General features: G+C 45.0%; 1 protein-coding gene across 1 annotated transcript in view; it reads left to right on the top strand.

Annotated features, from left to right (window-relative positions):
• Positions 1–26,761, top strand: part of NFX1 (nuclear transcription factor, X-box binding 1) — a 572,380-nt gene that overhangs the window by 135,609 nt on the left and 410,010 nt on the right. The window contains 2 exon segments of the mRNA XM_029589884.1: positions 11,377–11,454; positions 13,380–13,485. Coding sequence (XP_029445744.1) covers positions 11,377–11,454; positions 13,380–13,485 — 184 coding nt within the window.

The following is a 26,761-nucleotide window of genomic DNA, read 5'->3' as shown; positions in this document are numbered from 1 at the left end:
CGATTGGGAACCTGTATGTGTAAGTTTGTGATTGAAAACCTGTTTGTATGAAAGAGTTATGTGTGTGTGATTGAGATCCTTTGTTTGTGAGAGAGATCATGTGTATGTATGATTAAGAGCCTGTGTGTATATGTAAGAGAGAGAGCATGTGTGTCTGTGTGTGATTGAGAGCTGGTTTAGGTGAGGGAGTATGTGATTGAGAGCCTGTGTGTAAATGAGAGAAAGAGAGAGAGCATGTTTGTAAGCATGTGAATGAGTCTGTGTGTGAGAGAAAGACAGCATGTATGTGTGTGATTGAAAGCCTGTGTGTGTAAGCCTGAAAAGATAGACAGCATGGGTGTAAATGTGTAATTGAGCCTATATAAGTGAGAGAAAAAGCATGTGTATATGTGAGTGACTGAGAGCATGTGTGTATAGGTGTGTGTAATTGAGAGCCTGTGTGAGAAAGTTCCAAGCAAACCACCCCTCCTTCTGCTAATTCAAAACAATATCAGGAGACCTGGATATCAAACGTTCCCAGGTATGCAGAGCAAAAACATTTTTGCATCCTTATTTTTCATTTACTGGGTCTTTGGGTCTGCTATTTTGAAATATTTTATTGGTATCTAGAAATTTTTTGAGTTTTTAATTATTGGATATTCTACTCAGGGTTTTGAAATAATCTGTTCTTTTTGTTAGTATGGTTTTACTGCTACTGATTTTATATTTCTTGATTTGTTTTATAAGGATGGGTGATGTTTCTTTTTTCCTTTATTACACTGCATACAGAGACTCTGGCTTGTTGCAGTTTCCAATTCAGTTTTTGTCTGCATGCTTCTAGTTAAGCATTTTGGTCTCTCTATTCTTTGTTAGGTGAGGATCAAGCACATGTGATTCAGGTGAGGTTTTCTGCTGGCATGTAGTTTCTGTGTAGGGCTCTATAGCAGCCTGGCTTGGTCCGTTCTCCTAATAGGAGGTGTATTGGTGTCTTAAGGCCTGGTGTAATAATTTCAGTGTTGCCTTTTCTTAGGTAAGGTGGTTACTGTTAAGTGCTGGAAATTGGTGCTGTTTTGGTGTGGGAAGTTTACTATTTATGTAATTTCTGTTCAGACAGAATACGTATCTTTTCCTTGTGTCATTTTAAACAATAAAATAATTACCGGACCTTTACTTTTTATTTCCACCGTGAATTGTAATGAGCAGTGTGTCACACATGTGAGCGTGGCCTGTCAGGTGTGTCACGATGGGAAAAAGGTTGAGAACCACTGTTCTAGGGTATACTGATGAAGGTCCTTTTAGTTACACTGTATAGGGTTTAAAGAACAGAGACTGCACCGTTTTGGTGGTCATTCTCTGGATTTCATCAGTTTTGTCTGTCCATTTGGTGATTTGGCCTCCTGAATTGGATGCAGTATTTCAGATGAGGTGGTGGACTTCGATGCACCATCCTAGACTGAGAAACTCAACACCATGGGAGCAAAAAATGTTGAGGGAAGAAGTTCAAGCAATAGCATGGATTTGAAAAGGGAGGGAGCAAAAGAGTAAGAATTATTAGTCTTTAAAAATAAACTTTACCATCTGTTTTAGGAAAGATGTAGGAGGTATAGGAGAACGAGCCTTCTCATGATTTGTAACAAGGGGACTTGTAAAAGAAGACTATCAACAGGAGCATCAATTTACTTTCAGACTGCTTATTTGTTCTGCTAGTAGTAATTCTGTTGCTGCTTTATGTGACTGATTTTGGCACAGGAAGAATTGCCAGAAAATCAGTGAGCAATCTGTTTTATCACCTATTCTGATATGCAGTTGTCAGATTAATTGGAGCTCATCAGTAACTTTTTTTTATGTGGATGAAGGTTTGTCCATTTTTCAGGTTTTGTTTTTTTTGTTTTTTTTTTTTTTTAAATTCATATGCTTATAGACTTTAAAGCTTGATGAGATCTGGTCATGATGCTGTCTCACTGCCTCTTGCCATAGCTCCTGTTTGAAATATTTCATATAGAGGTTGTTGCTGCCATTTTCTCCTGTCCTTTATTCTCTTCCCAGCCTGTTTGTTGCAGAGATGCAGGAGAGATCTAGAAGCAAAAGCTATGTCTTAAGCCTCTGAAATACTACAAACATAGCAAATTGGACACTGGATTGTTGGGACAGTAATATCTTGTGTTGCTAGCTATGCAAGCTCTTATTGGCTGGAAACTACTGCAGAATCAGTCACTAAGGAAACAACTTATCTTTCATGGTGTTTAAGGAGCCCTTCTAAGTTGGATGTTTTGATAATTCCATAATTAGGTTTTTATCCTAACACTGCTTTAGCACAGATCCTTCCTGAACAATTTGATAACCTGTATTGTTGCTGCTTGATTTTATTCTCCCTGCTGGGTGTCATCTATTCTGAGCACTCAACATTGCCTAGGAACTGCTGTACTAGCCCATAGAACACTATGTATCCCCTTTTGTCACAGAGAAATCTGTATGTGTATTCTTTAAAAAAAAAGAGAGAAAAAATGGAAAGAGAGCATATGTGACTTTTGGAAGTTGCATATAATTTTATATCATTCCAAAGTAGTCAAGGTCTCTGTAGAGCAAGCTACATAAAATAAAACTTGTCAAACATTTTAGCATCTAACAAAAGTATCTCGTACTTTACAAATTTAAAGCAATAAAGTTTGTAAAATCATAAATTTTTTAAAATATGGGTAAGATGCTTATGCAGCAAAATGTTTTAGGAACTGATGAGTCAATATTGAACGCAGTTTGACCAGCTAACAGGGTCATTTATCAAAATGCTTTGTGGGTGAACGCACATTTTGGGAAGGGGCGGGATTTATGAAAATGAAGGGCAATATTGCACCATGCGATAGCATAACACATGCTATTGCACGGTTTTAAGGCCAAAAATAACTAAACCTTTCTTCCTGGCATTAAGTTGTCGATATGGCCATAACGCAATTCACGATAAAATTTTCAAATTGCATTTTGCCCATTTCTGGCCTTGGGAGGGTAGAGGAAGTGGAGGAGAGAGAGAGAGAGAGAAGGAGCCTTTGGGGAGGCCCTCACTGTGTGCAACTATTTATATGCCTATGGGAGGGCCATCTAATAGCTCGAGGTGAGGTGGTGGTTTAGGGGCCAATTTTTCATGCCGAGTGTACGAACAGCACAGTACACCTCTGTGATTTGACGTCATATGGAGTAAGGAAAGTCTCACAAAGATGAAATTTTGTACTATGTTATTTCACCCTAGCTTGATGGTACCCTGTTATAGAGTCCATCAGGCTAGGGTGTTAGGAACATAGTAGAAATTTCATCTTTGTGAGACTTTCCTCACGCCAAATGAAGTCAGATCTTCACTGAGGTGAACTGTGCTGTTCGCACATCTTACTCTGCATGAAAAACTGGTCCCTAAACCAACACCTGATCTCGAGCTATTAGATGGTCCTCCTATAGAGAGATAAATATTTGACTATTATGAAAGCCTTATAGATAGTCTCTTGCTCTCTCAGTGCGAGATGCGAAATAGGAAGTATTGCGGGGTGCAAAACATTTACTGTACCCAGCGATGTTACCGCGTGGTGCAGTAATTCTAAAATTTCCATAAACACGCCCCTTTTTCTTAGCACGGGCGTTATCCATGCATTGTTGCAGCATTTTGATGTAAGTCCCTGAATTAGCTGGACAACAGTGGAATTGAAAACACTGCCAGTATGACTGCCCTGGACATAGCTAGCTAACTTTTCATCCTGCTAAAATGTTACTTGGATGAGTTAGGGGTGGTCCAGGAGCATTCTGAAGCATAGTACACTTATCTGGCTAAATTTGCTGAAAAGTTTAGGTCTGCTATTCGTCAAACTGGATAAACTTATATGGCTAACTTTTGATATAGCTGGGTGTGTAAAAGTTAGCTATATCTGACTAACTTTCAGGACGAATGCCCGCTCTCCCGGCGCACGCACTGGCCACTCGCCGGTGCGCGCGATACAGTATTCAAATGAGGTGGTGTGGTAGAATCGGGCAAAAGGAGAAACTAGGGACACTAGCACGTCCATAACGCCTCCTTTTAGCCCGGAGCGGCGGCTGTCAGCGGGTTTGACAGCCGACGCTCAATTTTGCTGGCATCTGTTCTCGAACCCGCTGACAGCCACGGGCTCGGAAACCAGACTCCGGCAAAATTGAGCGTCCGGTTTTCGGCCCGACAGCTGCAGGCCGAATTCAAATTTTTTTTTTTTAACTTTTTTTTACTCTTCGGGACCTCTGACTTAATATCGCCATGATATTAAGTCGGAGGGTGCACAGAAAAGCAGTTTTTACTGCTTTTCTGTGCACTTTCCCGGTGCCGGAAGAAATTAGCGCCTACCTTTGGGTCGGCGCTAATTTTCTAACTTTCTGTATCCCGCGCGCATACCTAATAGGGCCTTCAACATGCATTTGCATGTTGAGGGCGCTATTAGGTGCCGCGGGTTGGATGCGTGTTTTCCTCCCCTTACTGAATAAGGGGTAAGGGAAAACGCGCGTCCAAGAGCAGGCTAACAGTGCGCTCCATTGGAGCGCACTGTACTGTATCGGCCTGTTTGGCTGGCTAGCCACTGAAAATTGATCACCAGAGTAACTTTATTCCTTAACTTGTTTTTTGCTTTTTTAAAATCTGTTTTTCCTTAATTCATTTTGATTTTTATATATATATATTTTTGTAACTCTCCACTTTGTCACTCCAGCCCCTCCTCTCTAGCTTCTTCATCTTCCTTCCTTCCAGTCTTTTGGTTCCATGGTAGGCACTGAATTTTAAGCAAGCCACTTATGATTTTTCCACCCTTGCTAATGTGAGTACCATAAAAGAGAGGAAAGCAATGGTCATGGGATATACTAGATACGTTGAGATATCCCAAAGATGTAAATACTGCCTTGAGGCTACCATTTTGTCATTGAAAATGTTATAGAACAAATGGTCATGTGAGATTAGAAGGGGATAAACTCAGGAATAACATGAAACATTTTTTTTCAGAAGATGATGGAGGCAAAAATAATACTGGAAATTGTGAACACACAGGAAAAGCACAGATCTATGGTTATGGGGAAATGATGGTAAAGCCAAAGATCAATTTGAGCTTGTGGTATTGGAACAATAAAGCAAGTGAGCAGACTAGATGGGTTTGTGGTAGTTACTGCCATCATGTACGTTTCAATTAATAAGCAAAGCATCATTTCCTAGCGTGTAGCAGATGGACTCCGGACCAACTGATTACAGTTGGAGACGGATCAGATTTCAATCTGTCATCAGTCCAGTACATATACCCCTGCAGCAAGTGCAGCTCTTCAGTATTTTCCATCTCCATAGCAGTTAGGGATTCTATGCAAGCTCGCACAGCGTTAATTTCACCAAATAAAACCAAAAGAATAAAAAGAAATCTTACCTCTACAGACGAGCCCCGCTCTCCTGCGGTGACACCCATTGGGTCCCTCCCCAGTTGAGAATTCCCGAGGTGATTTCCGCGATGCCTCGGTCGGGTGGCCGACCCTCGGCGGGGACCTAGCCCGCAACATCGGGTGAAGCTGAGAGGCAGCAGGTTCAACTTTGAGCGCGGCGGTGAAGGTATTTTCCCTCTCCCCCTGCAGCCGGAGACCACCTGGAACGAGACCGGGAAGCGCCGAGACAAGGTAAGGTAGAAATCTAGCTAAAAGTCTCTGGTCTCCGAAGCTCGAGGAGTCGTACAGGTCGCCAGCCGGCACCAGTGCCACCGGGTTGATCTGCCCTAGAAGGGCTATATTCTGGTCAGATCAGCGGGTCCTCCCACGTGGAGACCCTCCGAGGTGGTCGCCATATTGTCCGCGTGGTCGCCGTCACCATTTTGATCTGTTCGCCGCCGTTCCGAGCCGTGGGCACAAATAACTTGTGCGCACAGCCACGTGCTTACTATACCGGGCGCATTACTTCGATCTGTGTGCACAACAGCGCGCAAATCTCCCTGAGTGTGCACCAAACGTACTCGCACAACTTCAACGCACAGGAGCGCACAACTGTATTTTACGCGCACAAGCCATGGCACCAGCGGAAAATAAACTCAAGGATCAGGGCCTTTGCCCAGCATGCCACATTAGAGCTGCACAGCATGTATTAGATGTATTAGACTAAGGAATTTTACTTCCTGCTCATTCTGTTTCATTGTAAACCGGTTTGATATGCATTTTATGCAGGAAAATCGGTATAAAAAAACTTAAAATAAATAAATAAATAAATAAATGATGAGACCACAGCCCTGTGTATACAGTGCGAAGAAGCCCAAGGGGATCCAACTCATGGCCCTCCACAGCTGGTACCGGGTTCCAGCCTCTTGAGCAGTTCGCCGGACCTAGCATTGCACAGCAGGACCCCCCCCTCAAACGGGGCTCCCCAGGGACACGGCGCCCCCTAGTCTAGACCCAGCATCTATCTCCTGGGTGGAATTCTTCAAAGGTCTGCATACCTTCGTCCACATGCAACCGGGGCCTCATATAATACGGCCACAGGCTCCACCAGAGGACCTCAACATCCCGGGACCCTCTATGCCCAGGGAAGTGATCCCACCACCCAGAAGCCCCACCTTCGGGGACACGGACAACTCAGATGAGGATTCAGAACCCCTACAGGAAGAGAACTCCCTCTGGGGACAGAGCCCCACCGAACCATGAGATGCTTCTTCACCAAGGACGAGCTTCCAGACCTGGTCACACACAGCTTAAAAGAGCTTGCTATCCCGGGCACAAGTGCCTTGGGGGAACCTATTACGAACCCGCTACTAGAGGGACCCCCGTCAGACCTCCCGCCATTTCCCACTATTACAAGCCATCCAGCAACTAATTGACTTGGAATGGGATGCCCCGGAAACTATGCTCAAAGGGGGGTGGGCTCTGGCAGCCATGTACCCTTTGGACCCAGCCGCCAAAGATCTCCTGGCATGTCTGAAAGTGGATGCCATGGGCTGCGCGGTCTCGAAGCGCACTACTATCCCGGTGGAGGGAGGAGCAGCACTCAAGGATGCTCAAGACAGACGTCTGGAATCTATCCTCAAACAGTCCTTTGACGTCTCCGCTATGTCTTTACAGATCGCGGCCTGCTGTGCCGGGGTGATATGCGCCTGCTTAGCACAGACCCGGAACAACACTCCTGGGGAGGCCCTTGGAACCAGCAGTGTCATTTCTCACGGACACCGCTTCTGATCTGGTGCTCACCGCAGCTAGATGAGTGTCATCCCCCGTGGCAGCCAGAAGACAACTCTGGCTCCGAAACTGGTCGGCCGACGCATTCTCCAAAACGAGACTCAAAAGGATGCCTTTCAAGGGAGCACTCCTGTTCGGAAGCGAACTAGAGAAACTAGCCAACAAATGGGGCGAGTCCCCACTGCTGCAGCTACCGGAGGACAGGAATAAGAGAAACCAGCAATCCTTTCCCCAAACCTCCAGGGGCAGAGGATCACAGCACTTCAATCCATATAGAAGCACATATGAAGCGGCCCACCCCGCAGGCCGAAGCCAGTCCTTTCGGAACAAGCACAACAAAAGGGGAGCCAGCTCAGGCCCAGGCCCCAGCCGCACCCCACAATGAAAATCAGCCGACCCGTCCAAAGGAAAAAGCCATAGGGGGCAGACTTGCCCTATTCTACCAAAATTGGGTCGAGATAACTTCGGACAAGTGAGTCCTATCCATCATTCGAGAGGGATATTACCTGGATTTCCATCACCTCCCACCGGACAAGTTTTTGGAATCCCCCTGCCACCACCCTTCCAAGAGGATGGCAGTGGAAGGTACACTGACCAGATTGCTAGCCCTAGAGGCTATAACACCGGTGCCTCTACAACAAATAAATACTGGACATTATTCCATCTATTTTATCGTCCCCAAGAAAGAAGGAACATTCAGACCCATCCTGGACCTCAAGGCGATCAACCGTCACCTGAAGATTCCTCGCTTCTGCATGGAAACCCTACGCTCTGTAATAAGGGTGATACAACCGGGAGAGTTCCTTACATCCCTGGATCTGTCGGAAGCTTACCTACACATTCTGATCCATCAAGAGCATCATCGTTTTCTACGCTTCTCGATCCTGGACCGTCACTACCAGTTCCGAGCAGTACCATTTGGGTTAGCCACTGCACCCCGGACGTTCACCAAGCTCATAGTGGTGGTGGCAGCAACACTGAGGAAGGAAGGAATCCGCGTGCAACCTTATCTAGACGATTGGCTGATCAGGGCGAAATCCCCAGAGGAAAGCCACCAGGTAACCAACAGTCAAAACTCTACTGGAGAGCCTCGGGTGGGTGGTCAACACAAACAAGAGCTGCCTGCAGCCCTCCCAATCTCTAGAATACTTGGGAGTCCGGTTCGACACCAATCAAGACAAGGTCATCCTGACACAGACAAGGCGATCAAAACTGATGACCCAGTTGCGAACCATGTTGAGCGAACTTTGTCCCACAGCATGGGATTACCTACAAGTCCTCGGCCTCATGGCAGCTTGAATAGGATAGTTGTAGGAATTTGCATTTGGTTTGAACTTTGAACAGAACATAATCTGACAATTATTTGTATTCATTCAAATGGGATGCAGGTACTTGCACAAGTGCTTCCTCATCTTTAGCCGATGTAATATATTATTTGTATAATAATGGCAGTTCTAACTTTGATGTGTATGAGCATCCCTGATGATTCTGATGAAATATTTGGTGAGTGATTTGAAATATGCAGTAACATGTTTTGCTTGTGCTACTAAAGTGAAAAGAACTCTTCTGCTTTACCACTATTTCAGGTGGGGAAGCTAGAGGCGATCTAGATTTTAATATCAAGGCTTGTAACAGTTTTAAAGAGGGGTTTTAAAAAAAGGTTTGTGTAACCCTTTGCTAAGGGGTTTGCTTTTTTTCCCTAATGCCATAAAAGTATTTATTCTTCATGGCTACTGTCTCAGTCATATTCTTTCTTTTTATAGATCCTATGAGGGGGGAGGGGAGTAAATCATTCTTGGCCCAGGTGATGGAGTGTTTCTCCTTAAGTGTGTTTATCTCTCTGGATCTGTATTTTCCTCAAGGACAGACAGGCTGGTCATAGACTGGGTGTTCAAATAAAATTTACTGTTTATTTCCAAAATGTCATTCATAGTCCATCCAGTATACTTTCCACAACTGAAACTGTACATTAGAACTATTTACATAGTCTCTCTGCTGGGGTGCTCGTGTCCACCTCCCTTCTTGCCACTTTTTCCTTATCAGTGTACAAACAGCTTCGGGTGTAGGGGAATCCTATTGGGGAACCCCAAATGCATGCCAAAATCCTACCAGAGTCCATAGTTCTGTCTCTTGCCCCACAGCCTGTGTCCTGATCCCATAAGAAGTTGCCATACTGAGTTAGACCAAGGATTCATCAAGCCTAGCATCCTGTTTCCAACAGTGGCCAATCCAGTACCTGGCAAGCACGCAAACATTAAGTAGATCATATGATGATAATGCCAGGAATAGCAGTGGTTATTTTCTAAGTCAATAGAACCTCCAGGAACCTTATCCAAACCTTTTTAAAACCTAGCTACTCTAACTGCCCTAACCACATCCTCTGGCATCATATTCCAGAGCTTAATTGTGTGTTGAGTGAAATAATTTTCTCTTTGATTTAAATGTACTACTTGCGAATTTCATGGAGTGCTCCTTAGTCCTTCTGTTATCCGAAAGAGTAAATAACCGATTCACATTTACCCATTCTAGTCCTCTCATGATTTTATATCTATCGTATCCCCCCTTAGCCATCTCTTCTCTAAGCTGAAAAGCCCTAACCTCTTTAGCTTTTCCTCATAGGGGAGCCATTCCATCCCCTTTATCATTTTGGTCACCCTTTAGGGTGGCGATCCGGTTGGGAGTCTCCAGATCTTGATAATCTGTCCCGCACTGCCTTTAAATTGTGTGACTTCTCATGGGGAGGGGGGAGTCCGATGTTTCCAGTCTTGAACAAAGTTCTCAATCTCCTGACTCCAATCTGTGAGGAGAGAGGTAGGGGAAAAAAAGTCCACACAAACCAAAAGGGGAAAACATCCAAATTACTCTAAATCTAAAAATCCCACGCTGGATAATGCAGTCACTGGTATTGCTTTCTGTAGGGAGTAGAGGGGTTGCTCACAGGCCTTCATCACCTGTTCTCTGGATTGGGTGGGTTGTCTCTCTCTGAAGGGTTCAAGGTGTTCCCTAGAACGAGAAAAAAAAAATCCAAAACCTGATCAAAATCTCCAAAAATCTTTTTTCCAAAAATGAGGCAGACCCTCTGACCCTCTGTACTGATGAGGAATCCCCTATGAATGCAGAAAACACACCATTGGGTTAGCAAGCCCAACTCAGCACGGAAAAGGAAATGTACCTCTTCCTTCTCCAAGAGCCAACTCAAAATGACCATGCACTCTATACCACTAACTCACCTTAGTACCCTCGGGATAGCCAATCACAGTCAGCTTCATAGGAGAGACTGAAATGGAATATCCTACTAAGCTGTTATTACTAATGGGCAGGAATCCAAGGCCATCTAGTGGCTGACCGAAGGGTCGGCTACATTTGGATAAATTCTTAAAGAAAAAGCCCATTAAATATTATCCAGGCAGATTAAAGAAAGCTAGTGCTATTTCTGGAACTTGCTAACAGGAAATAGGTGTACTTTATGGGATCTGCTGAGTACTTATGACTCGGACTGGCCACTCAGAGATAGGATGCTGGGGTCGATGGACCTTTGTCTGATTCAGCATGGCATTTGTTTCTATAAATTACTAGGACTCTCAGTGAATATGATATTAATTAGTTGTACGTATTGGCAGCATATATTAGTCACCACAATTGAATTCAGAGATCAAAATGTACTAAGAATTTCTCCCATGGATAAAAAAAAAATGAGATAAACCCTATAGTACACCTGTTTCTTGATTTCTTCAGTAATTTGTTTACTGACTATTTTTTCTTTATAAATAAGGTTATATTAGGTTGCTACAACATTACCTTATTCACACCAAAAGACTGTGATTAGTACAAATTGCACAGTGAATGCAGAAGCCAGTGATTCCGGCGCATTGCGGCTTACAGATATGACTCATTCATATCTCTGTGTGCTGAAACACTTCTGATCAGTAATTCATGTTCAAACTAAAAAAAATAAAATAAAATTTCAGAAATTCTTTTAAACATCTAGTACCCTATTTACCACAGATTTTTCCATAGGTATAGTATGTATTTTAAAGTTGCAATGTAAAACACCTATTGGCTATTTTGCCTTTACAATTTAACAAATTTGCCCTAAATACTAATAAATTACATGTCTTTCCATACATTTTTCAGGAATAGCTGAATATTAATGCAATTTGTACTATCCTCTGCTGCAAAGGAACTCAGTATGTGTCTGTTTTTTTACAGATGGAAATAGTGGCTGGAGATGCCCTGCTTGTCAAAATGTGTCTGCGCGTGTCCCCGGCATGTACACTTGCTTTTGTGGTAAGTATGACTCGTGCCTCCAGTGTTGCCTTTTTATGAATTAAAAGAGCAAAGGCTTACCAACATGTATAAGCTTAACCAAAGATATTTATATTCTGATGTTCCTGTTCTCCTCATGTTTTGTATCCATGTGTGTGACACACACACATGGATATTTAAACATGCATTTTTTCCCAAGAAACTAATTTCTCCTAGCTTCAATAGCATGTGCTATTACATCACTTTAATATTATGAAGAAAAAGAGGCATATATAATTAAAAAAAAATGTGAAGCTTATTTTGGTTCTCTTTTTGTCATAAAGGAAAGCTCAGGACAATTCAGATGGATTTGGGTGGTTTTTACTAGCTCTTTAACATGCCAGCTTTACATTTTATTTTGGGGATGGAGGGGAGATGGTGTGTCAGATGTGTACTAAGTGATTTGTTTTCTATTGTCTTTAATAAAATGATTCTCATTGCAAGGAGAGAGGTTCTAATATACTTAAAATCTTAATACATTTCTGTAACAGAGGAGGCAAAGATTGTACGGGCTAGGGAAGAAAATTATTCATCCCTCAAGCTGGGTTTGAGGCCTGAGGGTGGGTCTGGAAGGGTGTGAGGCAGATTGGCATGGTGCTGGGGAAACTTGCAAAATAGCTGCTTGTGGTGCACCTGTTTTGTGGATAAATGGAAGACTATGGATCATTTTTGTACTTTTCATAAGTATAAAATTCACTAAAAGCAAAATTTAAAACAATCGTTGTGTAATTTTGTAAATATTTTTTTTCTTTAAAAGGCTTAAGTGAGGGGAGGAAAAAGATTAGTCCCTTTCTAGAGGTAATCTGATATGAATTAACATCTGTCTAATAAAGAGAACATATATGGAGTAATTTTGACTGCTAGGTCAAATACTGTGGAAAATATTCTTTTGGGAGACAGTTTAGTTTAAATGTTTGTATTTTGTTTTGTGTGGCTTAAATGTTTTTTGTTTAAATTTTTTGTAAGGGAGGAGGGGAAGTCTCTTTCCTTCCTCTTTCACCCTTTTTATTTTAACCCCTTTTCCTCCCCAAATGATATGACCTGGGCAGCTCCAGTGGCTGGAATGGAGCTTTCTTTGTGATGCACACTGTTCCACTCTTTGCCATCAGGGTTCATCACAGTAGCAGCAGTCATTCTCTCCTTCACTTGCCCTGTTTTTCTACCTTACTATTCCCTCTCTCTCTCCCCCCCCCCTCCCCCACCAGCATGAGTTCACTCCCTCTGGTGCTCATAGACTTGACTGGCTGTGATGGATGGGCTTCAGAAGCCATATCCTCCACTGCAGCCTGAGCCATGGTTCCAGCCCATTAAATGTAGTGTGTGGGTTTTCTGTAGCAGTGCCATGCATAGCACTAAAACATCTTTCTGTTTTAGTTCTATTTTTCCTTTGCTCTTATTCTGACTTTAAATCCATTTTTTGTATTTTACATTCTCCTAGAACAAGCAAGATGGTAGTCCTCACATGTGGGTGACATCATCTGATGGAGCCCGGCACAGAAAACTTTTGTCAAAGTTTCTAGAAGCTTTGACAGCAGACTGAGCATGCCCAGCCTGCTACTATCCGCATGTCCACGGGAGGTCCCCCTTCAATCTCGTAACATAGCAAAGCAGACGAGCGAAAAAAATAAAACAAACCGAAGGTGAACCCAACATCGTGGGGAGGTGGGTGGGATTCCTGAGGACTAACATCCTGCTGTCCTAGAAGAACACCTGTTTACAGGTAAGCAACTGCACTTTCTGTATTGAACAGTGCAGACAGCCTATGCCAGTTACTGATCATGAGGGACTTACCCACAAACACATAGTGTACTTATCAATTTATTGTAATATGTATTTTTATGTTTTTAAATGTACTACAAAGCTTAAAATATGTGAGTGCTTGTTATTGGCATCTGGTGTATTTGCAGGTAAGATTAACAACCCGGAATGGAATAGAAATGAAATTCCACATAGCTGTGGAGAACTTTGTGGAAAGAGGCGATCAGGGCAGGACTGTCCTCATTCCTGCAATATGTAAGTAGATGATGGTACAATTTTGATGAGATTGCTCTGAACTGGAATGTTTAATGGCATAGGCTGTATTTAGCTTTCTGTTTTCCTATCAGTTTAGACAACTCACAAGAATACGACTTTCTAAATGCAAGCGGCTTTTAAGCATAGTGAGAAGGGTAATGTTAGAGCTGGGCCATTGGCAGGGAGAAGCTATAGGGTAGGTCATTAGTGGAGACAGGGAGAGAGGTTGCTGTCAACAATCTGGACTGCTTAGGGAGGAAAGGGAAGGTGGAGAAAAACTATCACAGCTTCCACAGCCTGAGCCATTGGTAGAGGAGAGAGAGAGAGGGGCTCCTGCTTTGGTCTGGGCTGCCAGCAGAGAGGGGTGAGGAAGGGGAGCACTCTTGCATTCTGAACTTCTGCTGCTGGAGGGTTGCAGGCTGGAGGGAGGAAAGGGAAGCAAGTAAAGAGGCTGGAGGGAAGGTGAAGGTTGGGGAGCAAATAAATACTCCAAAATAGAGGAATTGAGGAAGAGCGAATCTGGGAGGGAGGAGAGAATTCTGGCATCTCATGCTAATAAAGTTCGAGCCATAAGTGGTAAGATTTTGGTGAAATTCTTGAGTTGTGTATATATGGACTGTATTAATCCTTAATACTCTGTCAGGGAGCATGTAAGGCACTCCCTCAGAACACCTTAAAGGACCGTCCACAGCTATTGGTACTGGTGCTTCTTTTTTTTTTTTTAATCCTTTATTTATGCTTTTCAATATATACAAACAATGTTTGCAATAGGAAATACATGATCTGCTTGTGGTACATGAATAACAGAAGAAAATCTATAACAATAAATTCAATGGGCTCTTATCTCCATTAAAAAGGAAACCATTAACATTTTACCACAGCCAGTTTCATTCAGTATTAATCACATTTGAGGGCTCATTGCACTACATACGGAAACCATAGGGAGTATTTTACTTCAAATATAAACTAAAAGGGCTCATAATACCTGCTTACTATATTTTCCTTTATTCCTTAACTCACTATTGGGGATGAGGCTGGAATTTTCCTCTGTTCTAAAAATTCTTTAAGTTGGTCAGAGGAGAAAAAGATAAATAAATCATTTTGTTTTCTCAAGACACACTTGCACGGAAATCTTAAGGTGAAAGTAAATCCCATCTCAATTACCTCCTGGCGTAAAGCCAGAAAGGCTTTCCTACGTAATTGTGTTGAAAAAGCGAGATCAGGGAATATCTTAATCTGTTTTCCCATGAAGTTGACTGGATATTTTTGGAAATAATTTTTCATTATCAAGCTTTTCTCACAGGACAAGCAGGATGGTTGTCCTCACAAATGGGTGACATCGAGGATGGAGCCCACCACGGAAAACTTCTGTCAAAGTTTAAACAGAACTTTGACTGGCCCCTACTGGGCATGCCCAGCAAGGCACTGACCCTGCAGCCAGCAGGGGTCTCCCTTCAGTCTTCTTTTTTCCGCGCAGCAGTTGCCACGCGGTGAAAGGAGCTCTCTTACCACGTTCCTGACAGGAATTCGGTTTTTTTCTTTCCGAAGAAAATTTGCCCCTCAGGGGTCTCCCTTCGACAAATTTTTGTCACCTCCGCGAAAGCCGGTAAGTTTTTTGCCGATTTTCATCGACTGCCGTCGATTTTGGCCCTAGAGGCCTGTTGGCACTTACCAATCCCGCGGCTAAATTTGGCCCTAGGCCATGGCGACGGGGTTCCGTCGTTGTCCGGATTGCACCCGGACTATGTCAATCACAGATCCCCATCGGGTCTGTGTTCTATGTTTGGGAAGTGAGCATGATGTCCTGACTTGCACTAAATGTGCCCTAATGACACCTAAGGGTCGTAAAGCCAGGATGGAGAAGATGGGGCTCCTCTTCCATGCACCCACCCCAACGCCATCGATAGCATCGACGTCATCGGAACCGGCACCGTCGAAGTTGCACCACCATCGTCAACCCTCCGGTGACCGTCCTCCACCGATGACTTCTCGGCCGTCGACTCCTGTCCCCTCCCCGGATGGGCGAGGAGATCGGAAGGATAAGCATCGCCATCGACGGCACAAGTCTCGGCCCGTCGAGGATCCACAACCATCGACCTCTGAACAGGCCGAGCCACCGACGAAAAAGCCTCGGTCAGACCTGGCACCGTCCACGTCTCGTTCGCAGGCACCGAGGAAACCCTCACCCTCCCGGGGTGCGGGGGCCGTGATCCCACCGGTTACGGTGGTACTTCCGGCCCTGCCTCAGCCTCCCTCTCCCGTCGAGCCGGGTATGGTTACCCCTGGTCTCCGGGCAGAACTGGACCGGCTGGTCCAGGAGGCCATTGAGAATGCGATGCGAAGATTCCAGCCTCCACCGGCACCGCCTCCGGCACCGATTCCGGCACCACCTCAGGCACCGACCTCAGCACCGACTCTGCCACCGAGGAGGGAACCGACCACCAAGCCTCTAGTGGAAGCGTTGGCACCGATACTAAATCGTATGGAGGCACTCATGCGCGCCCTTCCATCGGTGATTCCAGTAGCACCGACTACACCATCATCTCCGGAAGGACATTCATCGACAGGAGAAACACCGTTCCGGATTCCCCCGTCCGGTGTCGTTCCATCGGTGCCTTCACATACCTTTCCACCGATTTATCCTTCGGCTCCATCGATTCCAAGATCGGCACCGATTCCATCGGTACCCCCGAAGCCCTCGATGCCGTTCACAGTTCCGCTTGCAGCACCGATTCCATCGATGCCTTTGGATCCTCTACCAGGTCCTTCAGGACTGCAAGCCCTACATGATCCTTATGATACCTGGGGTGATGATACATCTTCAGATACAGATTTACCATCCCCACCATCTCCTACAGAGAGTAGAAAACGATCTCCTCCTGAAGATCTCTCCTTTATAAATTTTGTAAAGGAGATGTCAGAAATTGTGCCTTTTCAGCTGCAATCTGAGACCGATGACAGGCACCAAATGATGGAGCTGCTCCAATTTCTGGATGCCCCAAAAATCATCGCTTCCATCCCCATTCACCAGGTATTTCTGGATCTTTTAAAGAAAAACTGGGAATCACCTTCATCTGTGTCACCAGTTAATAAAAAAGCTGACTCAACATACCTCGTTCAGTCAGCACCAGGATTTCAGAAGTCTCAACTGGATCATCGCTCTGTTGTAGTTGAGTCTGCGCAAAAGAAGGCCAAGCGCCTAAAACCACACTCTTCCACTCCCCCTATCAAGGACAACAAATTCCTTGATAGTGTGGGCAGGAAAGTGTATCATGGGGCTATGTTGATATCTCGCATAGCTTCATACCAACTTTATATGACTCAATACAACAGAGCTATCCTTAAACAGATGCAGGACTACGCTGACACATTACCGGACCAATACCAGCCACAGCTTCAAGCCCTCCTTCACAAAGGATTTGAAGCTGGGAAGCACGAGATCAGAACGGCCTACGATATCTTCGATGCTTCCACGAAAGTCTCAGCTACTGCCATCTCAGCCAGACGTTGGGCTTGGTTAAAATCATCCAACCTTCGCCCAGAGGTCCAGGATCGTCTAGCCGATTTACCCTGCTTGGGGGACAATCTGTTCGGAGAACAGATTCAACAGATTGTGGCGGAATTGAAGGATCACCACGAGACGTTGAAACAACTTTCGTCTGTTCCATCTGAGGTATCCTCCAAACCACCACCTAAGAAGGACTCTAAAAAGTCATTCTTTCGGCCACATCGTTATTACCCTCCGTCGACTAGGCCTCGTCCGGCTCGATCCTCCACCAGACCTCAGCTACGCCAACCTCGGAAACAAAGACCTGCTGTAGCCCCACCTCCCGGGCCTGCGGCAGGCCTTTGACTTCCCGATACGGAGCACATGCCATATCCCACTCCCCCACATCCCTGTAGGGGGTCGTCTGTGCCACTTTTTGCAGCATTGGATACGGATTACCTCAGACCAGTGGGTGCTGGCAATTATCGCACAGGGTTACCACCTCAATTTCATAACTCTTCCAACAGACTCCCCGCCTCTTCAAGCATGGAGTCTATCCAGCCACTTGACTCAATTACAACAGGAAGTATCCCTTCTTTTGCAATCAAATGCTATAGAACCTGTCCCTCCCTCTCAACGAGGCAAGGGATTTTACTCCAGGTACTTCCTAATTCCAAAAAAGTCAGGAGGGCTACGTCCAATTTTGGACCTTTGGGCCCTCAACAAGTACCTTCAAAAAGAAAAGTTCAAGATGGTAACCCTGGGCACGTTACTCCCTCTGCTGCAAAGAGGGGATTGGCTATGCTCCCTCGACCTCAAGGAAGCTTATACCCATATTGCGATAACACAATCCCATCGCAAATATCTGCGGTTTCTAGTAGGCCGCGACCATTATCAATACCGAGTACTACCTTTCGGTCTGGCATCTGCTCCACGAGTCTTCACCAAATGCCTCGTAGTTGTAGCAGCATTCCTCAGGAAGGAAGGTGTCCACGTATACCCCTATCTGGACAATTGGCTAATCAGGGCCTCCACCCCTCAGATTGCCCGGTCCTCCCTACAATTGACAATCAACACACTCCTTTCCTTAGGGTTTCTTGTCAATTACGAGAAATCTTGCTTCGTCCCATCTCAAACCTTATCTTTCATTGGGGCAGACTTGGACACCTTACAGGCAAAGGCCTACCTTCCGCTTCAACGGGTCCAAACTCTCATGTCCCTAGCTCACCAGCTCCAGTCTCAAGATACGGCCACGGCTCGCCAGTTCCTCATTCTCCTAGGACACATGGCATCCTCGGTTCAAGTCACTCCCATGACCCGACTAGCCATGAGAGTAACACAATGGACTCTACGACACCAATGGATTCAAGCTTTTCAGCCTCTGTCCTCCATAGTCACAGTCACACAAGCGCTGCGCCTATCCTTAACCTGGTGGACGACTCAGGTCAACCTCCTTCAGGGCTTACCCTTTCTTCCACCGGATCCGCAAGTAATCCTAACCACCGACGCTTCTCACATCGGTTGGGGAGCCCATGTGGACAACTTTCAAACCCAAGGGTTATGGTCCAACGAGGAAGCCGAACACCAGATCAATTTCCTGGAACTTCGAGCAATCCGCTATGCGCTCCGCACTTTCAAAGATCATCTCTTTCATCAGATAATCTTAATCCAGACGGACAACCAAGTGGCCATGTGGTACATAAACAAGCAGGGAGGCACAGGCTCCTTCCTTCTGTGTCAGGAAGCTGCGCAGATCTGGGCGGAAGCCCACGGCCACTTACCTGCCGGGAGTAGACAATGTATTGGCAGACCGGCTGAGCCGTGTCTTCCGACCGCACGAGTGGTCACTCGATCCTCTGATAGCGACCTCTCTGTTTCACAAGTGGGGTTCTCCCCGCATAGACCTCTTTGCGTCCCCTCAGAACCACAAAGTGGACGATTACTGCTCTCTCATTCGGAGCCAGCACTCTCGGCCGAGGGATGCATTCTCCCTCAAGTGGACAACCGGTCTGCTCTACGCATTCCCTCCACTTCCTCTTGTGTCAAAGACTTTCGTGAAGCTACGCCAGGACGGAGGAACCATGATCCTGATAGCACCTTACTGGCCACGCCAAGTATGGTTTCCAATACTCCAGGATCTCTCCATCCGCAGGCACATTCCTCTGGGAAAGGACCCGCATCTGCTCACTCAAAACGACGGATGCCTCCTCCATCCCAACCTCCAAGCCTTGTCCCTGACGGCATGGATGTTGAAAGGTTAGTCCTTCAGCCTTTCAACCTTTCAGATTCCGTTTCTCGAGTCCTGATAGCTTCACGAAAGCCTTCCACAAGAAAGTCTTACTCATACAAATGGAAAAGGTACACATCATGGTGCACTTCTCAGTCCCTTGATCCCCTTTCCTGTCCAATCTCCAAATTCTTGGACTATTTATGGCATCTCTCTGAATCAGGTCTTAAAACCTCTTCCATTAGGATGCATGTCAGTGCGGTAGCCGCCTTCCATAAAGGTGTACAGGGTGTCCCTATTTCAGTACAACCCCTAGTAACACGTTTTCTTAAAGGCTTGCTCCATCTGAAGCCACCCTTACGGCCTCCGGCCCCATCCTGGGACCTTAATCTGGTTCTTGGTCGTCTAATGAAACCTCCTTTCGAACCTCTGCACTCCTGTGAGTTAAAGTATCTCACATGGAAAGTGTTATTCCTTTTGGCTATCACTTCAGCTCGCAGGGTTAGTGAATTACAGGCCCTAGTTACCTATCCGCCTTACACTAAGCTCCTGCAGGACCGGGCGGTACTCCGCACTCACCCTAAATTTTTACCTAAGGTAGTTTCTGAGTTTCATATTAATCAATCCATCATACTACCTATCTTTTTTCCCAGGCCCCACTCCAACTCTGGAGAACAGACCCTGCATACCCTAGACTGTAAACGGGCTCTAGCCTTTTACCTAGACCGTACAGTTTCTCACAGGAAGAGCACTCAATTATTCGTCTCTTTCCATCCTAACAAGTTAGGACAACCTGTGGGTAAGCAGGCTCTTTCCTCCTGGTTGGCGGACTGCATTGCTTTCTGCTATGAGCAAGCGGGCATCCCTTTTCAAGACCGGGTCAAAGCACACTCTGTGAGGGCCATGGCTACGTCAGTGGCACACCTTCGATCGGTGCCGCTTCCTGACATCTGCAAGGCTGCAACCTGGAGTTCTCTCCATACCTTTGCAGCCCACTATTGTTTGGACAAAGCTGGAAGACAGGACTCCATCTTCGGCCAATCTGTCTTGCGTAACCTTTTTCCAACGTGATGTACCAACACCCTTCCACCTTCCCGGTAGGGTGCGGATGCCCTTTACCAAATTCCACCCCAGTTGTAGTGCCTGTTGCACGTCGTTGGGTGCATTTGGTGCAAGTCAGGACATCCTCAGCTCGGTACTCACCCATTTGTGAGGACAACCATCCTGCTTGTCCTGTGAGAAAGCAAATGTTGCTTACCTGATGTAACAGGTGTTCTCACAGGACAGCAGGATGTTAGTCCTCACGAAACCCGCCCGCCACCCCGCGGTGTTGGGTTTGTTTTGTTTTTACTTTCTAGGCACTGCCTGTAGCTTTGAACATCAGACTGAAGGGAGACCCCTGCTGGCTGCAGGGTCAGTGCCTTGCTGGGCATGCCCAGTAGGGGCCAGTCAAAGTTCTGTTTAAACTTTGACAGAAGTTTTCCGTGGTGGGCTCCATCCTCGATGTCACCCATTTGTGAGGACTAACATCCTGCTGTCCTGTGAGAACACCTGTTACATCAGGTAAGCAACATTTGCTATATCTTCTAATATGGAGAAATTGGCCAAAAGAGTCCCCCAATCAATTACCTGGTTACTAGACTCAAGAAAATTTGTTAGATCACCCTGAAAGGGCTGTTCTAATCTATCTTCTGGAATTCTTTTTTTTGGTATAAAATAGCAATTTAGTACAATTATTTTATCTCCAGCAACAGAGCCAAGTATTTCCTTAAGCAGATTTTTTAAAGTAATATGGGGCAATTCCCCAATTACTCTAGGAAAATTCATAATTCTCAAATTATATTTCTTGGCTGTGTTTTCTAGAGATTCAAGCCTTCTAGAAATTATCTCTCTGTCTTTAACAACAGCTACTTGGAATTCTATATTTTTCTTTTGGGAATTCTCCAAATCTTTAGTCCTGTCAACCAGCTCTTTAATTTGTTTCTGTGTTTGTAGCGTGTCTTGTTGAGTTCCTGTTATTAAACTATCCACTTTCTTTTCTAACCCTTTAATATTCAGTAGCATTCCTTCCATCATCCCCCAAAGTGAATCAAGGGTTACCACTGCTGGGCGAGTAGGGAGGTCAATGTTACTGCTGTCTCGGGACTTTTGTTCTAAATTCCCTCCCTCAGGGTTTTCCAACCTCAAGTCTCCTATTCCACTTCCTGAAGTTGAGTCCGAGACAGCAGACGCCCCCTCTACGATGGTCTGTACAATAACCGCTTGGGTACTGTCCGCCAATCTTTGTGCAGGAGGCATGCCGATGTTCGGGCTCAATGAAGCCTCGTCTGTAGGCCCACTCAGCCCTCCCTGACTGAGAGGCACATCAGAGTCTTTGGACTTCATCTCATTCGCAGGTGAAAGGAGAAATCTGCTTATTTCCTGCTGAATTGGAGACGGCAAGGGGAGTGGTGGAAACACTCGCACCTTGCCTTTCCTTTTTGGAGGCATTTAGCTTTTTAATAGTAGCAGATTCACCCAGTTTGACGCCAAATTTTATGTGCAATTTGTTGGCAAGCAGAGGGGATAATCGTTTAAACAAGCAAAGAAAAGAAAACAGTACCTTGGTTATACCCAACAGATGTTTGCCGTCATCCGGCGATTCCGGGCGAAGCCGGGCAAAGCCGTCTCGCCGCGCGCCCCTTTAGCGCGCGCGGCTTCAGCAGCGCGCCGGCTCTGCCTTGCGCCGCTGGTAAGCTCCCCTAAGAGGGTAACTTCCGGGATCCGCCTCAGGGTCCGCCCCTCACGTCGCGGCGTCGGCGGGTCAGCTGGAGCTCACGGTCGGCAAGGGGATTCCCTGCCCCGTTCTCTACAGCCTCAGGTAGCTGGTCAGATTTTTCCTCTGCGCCCTCGGTTTAGGAACTCAGAAGCCCCGCTTAAGAGGGCAACTTCCGGGATCCGCCTCAGGGTCCGCCCCTCACGTCGCGGCGTCGGCGGGTCAGCTGGAGCTCACGGTCGGCAAGGGGGTTCCCTGCCCCGTTCTCTACAGCCTCAGGTAGCTGGTCAGATTTTTCCTCTGCGCCCTCCTACTGGTGCTTCTTAATGCCCAACCCATAAAGGGGATTCTGGGTTAGGGAGGATCACTGCCTCCATAGCCCTAGCCCAAGGCCCAAAGCTCAAGAAAATGTATTATTTATTCATTTTTATATACCAACATTAGATCAAAGATATCACATCAGTTTACAGGAAACAGAAGGTGAAATAAGCATATGGATTTCTTATTTCTTACAAAGAACATGTAGTAACAATATAGAACTTAATTCTAACACGGAAAAACTTAGTAACAATATAATGTTATTGTGAGGACTGAGCTTTTGAAGCGTAACTGGGAATAACAGGATGACTAGGGGGTAACAAAACAAAAAAGGTGGGAGGAGTACTATAGAGGGAAATATTGCATTTCAGGGGAGATTTAGTCGTATTGCAGGGGAGCTTGTATTAGGGGGAAGGAGGATATGGTTCTGGGGGGGGGGGAGGTGGTGGGGGATATTAGGTCACAGGGGGGAAGGCTTGTAGGAAGAGCCATGTTTTTAGGTGTTTTTTGAATAGATGAGTTGAGGGTTTGGTTCTTAGTTGTGCTGGAAGGTTGTTCCAGAGAGACGGACCAGCTACAAATAGCGCGCATTCTCTCGTTGTGGTCAGATGTGCCTCTTTCGGGGTGGGGATTGGGAGAAGACCAGTGTTGATGGAGCAGACGTTTCTTTGGGGTGTATGAAAGCATAGGGATGTGTTTAACCAGTCCATTTTGCCGTTGTGGAGCGTTTTGTGGCTGAGTTGTAAGTGACCATTATTTTGCTGTGCTGCACAAACCAGCAAAATTTTTATTATTGTTCACCAATAAAGAAGCTTATAAAGATTTTTACCAGAGTCCAGCCTGGAGTCTGTTCTCTGCCTAGTACTGACTGCTTATCATTACATACCCTTTATGCCAAGGGTATTTTTAACTGTTGATTTGGGGCTCCCAGTCATGTAAAGCACCCTATTATCTTAGAAGCATAATGGCAGGAAAAGACCATACAGCCTTAGTCTGCTCATCCACACAACTGCTCTGCTCTATAGCCCCTACTATTCCCGCAGAGATTCCCTATGCTTGTCTCAAGCTTGCTTGAATTTATATTCATATTCTTGTCTCCATCACTTCCACTGGGAGGCTGTCCATGAATCTGCCTCTTCTGTAAAGGAATACTTTCTTAGATTACTCCCCGTAGTCTGCCTCCTTTCACCCTCATCCCATGACCATGTTCCAGAGTTTCATTTCTGTTGAGAGACCCACCTCCTGTGCATTGATACTGCTGAGGTATTTATATATCTCTCATATCTCCCCTGTCTTTATACTGCTATTTTATATATATGTGAAACTTCAGTTGAATGCTATGCTTTTCAGCAAAGAAAGCTATGAAATACCTTTAGTGATTGTAATTTGAGCTGCCAAGCATTTGATTCTTGATTGCTTCATGGGTTATCCTACCATTACAAGGTTGTTCCCACCTGCTAGCAGGCTAGTCCTTTACTAAAGCATTCTCCAAGATGGCTATATCACATTCTCTTTGGCCACAGGAGGTTGCTACAGTTCTTGGCCAGTAAAACAGAAGAGAGGGTAGCAGGAACATAGAGAATTGTTAAAATATGTACCTTGATAAATGCAGTTGAGAACTGTCAGTACAATCTGTGGAAGGTAACTTGCATGAACCTGAATGAGGCTCAGCCAGGAGCCCTAACTAGAATTTATAGGAGATGGTGGCAGAGGGGCTCTTTGAAAAGAGTAATTCATCTAAATCTGTAATTTAGCTTTTAATTCCTGATGCTGACTGGTGCAGTGTTTTACTTCTTTTCCATAAAAGATGCTTCTTACAGCATATATATATAAAAAAATTATTTTCTGTTGTTGGTCCTGCGTCTACCTCCTTGGAACTTCATATCATACCTCATAATTCTAGAATTTGCTGTCCATTGAAAAAGATTTGTTTTAGAGTCTGTATCATATTCCTCTCCTCTAGGGGTATACGTTTTTAGATCCTCAAGTCTCATCTCATATGACTTTTGATGCAGGCCCCATACCATTTTGGTTGCCTTTTTCTATGCTGCCTCTAGATTCTTTATCCTTTCTGAGATATGGTCTCCAGAACAGAATACACTATTCTAGGTAAAACTTCACCAATGATCTGTACAGTGGCATGATCATGTCCTATTTTCTGCTGGTTATGTGTCTCCTTATACATCCCAGCATTTTTCTGGTTCTAGCCATTGCCTTAACACATTGTTTTATGTTGAGATCAATAGACATATCAACCAAAGGTCTCTCTCCTGGTCGGTGCATATTGGCTTTTCACATAACATCTCGTATAGCTTATTTGGATTTCTACACTCCAGATGGATGACTTTTGCACTTTTTTTGCATTGAATCTTACCTGCCAAGCATTTGACCACTCAGAGCTCTTAGATTACTTCTCATTTTGGCTACTCCTTAGTGTAGTGGTTCTCAACCCTTTTTCGGCCGGGACACACCTGACAGATGGTTCTCACATGCGTGAGACACTGAACATGTGACCATCACAGGGCTAAATGTAAACATGCACTCTGCATCCACAGGAATCCCCTCGATCCCCAGCAAAGAGTGCAGAGCAGAACTAGGGCATTACCCTGTACAACTCGCCATACAAAAAAGATATTCTGGTTCTGATTACATCTCAGTAAAAGTGATACAAACTCCCTTTACTGCCAGGCACAATAGCCTTCCTTATGAAAAGACAGTAATTTACCACTAATGCATATCCTATTGAAAACACAAAAAATAAGATTGATACAAATGCCTACATGCTAGTAAAATACCTCACCTCTGTCACACACCCAGAACTGACCTTCACCAAGTACAGAAAACCCACAAATTATAAATATGGAGACACAAACTGGAATGGAAAACAAAAAAAGCCACTCTGCATGCAGTGCAAACCTGGAGAAATGGAAAAAGAAATATAGCACCTAACATAGTCCCAGGATCTGCAATAATGCACACAAACTAACCCACACAAATTTACACCTATATTATGGAACACACTCAAACAGTAACAACCCTATCCATGAAAAAGCAACAGTACAAATATTAAACCAGGCCCTAAACACTAATACACTTCCTATTAGGGAAAACAGAATAAGCCAAGCTGCTATAGAGCCCCACACAGAAATAATTGTAAAGCTATACTAAAAATTTTACAAAACAGCTGTTGAACAGAATAACATCTAACAATTAAAAGCTCATAAAAATTATTAAAACATGTCCAAATATCAATAAAATATTTCAAAACAGCAGACATCCATAATACCCAATAATTAAAATGGCAGTCAATCAAGAAAAATAAACTTAAAGCCACCTTTACTTACCCTTTCGAGCAACTCTCCTACTCCTTTCCCTTCCAAGCCAATAGCACTCAGCAGAAGCAGCAAGGACTGCTGAAGCTCTTTCCTCACAGTCCTCTTCTTTAATTCCCTCAACCAGTCACACACACACACCCCCAGTTAGACGCCATGAACAGTCTGTCTCTCTCACACACTCACTAGTCATCTTCCTGACCAGTTTCTCTCTCAATCACACTCATGCTCTCATATACAAGCTCTGTCACACACAAATGCTCTTGCACCCATTCATCCAAGCTTCACCCATACATACTCTCACACATAAGCTCTTACCGCCAAACCTCTTCTTCCTTTGCTGCAGGGATGGGCTCCAGTTCCACCGCCGCTTTAATCCGGCGGGCCTTCTTTTTCACCACCACAGGAATGGGCTCCTGTGGTGGCCTTGCTTCATCGGGGTTCGACACTGCCATTCCTTCCACCCCACCGGGCTATGCGATGTCCCTTCTTTCTGCCTTATTGGCCAATCAGAGGCTTCCTCCCTTCTTCCTACTCCAACTGGCAGGTAGATGGGAGGAGGCTTCTGATTGGCTTGAACGGGGGCAGGAAGAAAGGAGGCTTCCCATTGGTCTGTGGGGGCAGGAAGAAAGGAGGATTCCCATTGGTCTGTGGGGGCTGGGAAAAGAGAAGTACATCCAGGGCAGTGGGACAGGAGCCACAATACACCTGCCGGTGCTTGGCGACACACTGATTGAGAATTGCTGCCTTAGAATGTGTCCATTTAATTGCAGATTTTAATGTCATCCGCAAAAAGAGACTTTTTTTTTTTTTTTTTACTTCTAGTTCTTCTGCAGTATCACTCATAATAATATTGAACAGAACTGGCCCAATGACCAATGCCAGAGGCATTCCACTAATTTAAACGTGGGCACTTCTAGTCCTCAAGAGCCACAAACACTAGATTTTCAGGATATCCACAATGAATATGCATGAGATAGATCTGAATGCAGTAATTGTTGCACTTTCCTCAGAATGAATTCTGTTTACCACCCCCCCAGGCTGCTCAGTTTATTCATGCGCCTCCTATATGGTACTCTGCTGCAATCCAACTAAATCACATCCAGTGGATGTTCTTGATCTAATTCCTTTGTCAGCCAATTGAAGAAATCAATCAG

Source organism: Rhinatrema bivittatum, chromosome 2 (assembly GCF_901001135.1).
Source record: "Rhinatrema bivittatum chromosome 2, aRhiBiv1.1, whole genome shotgun sequence".
NCBI lineage: Eukaryota > Metazoa > Chordata > Amphibia > Gymnophiona > Rhinatrematidae > Rhinatrema > Rhinatrema bivittatum.
This window is presented reverse-complemented; position numbering and strand designations above follow the sequence as displayed.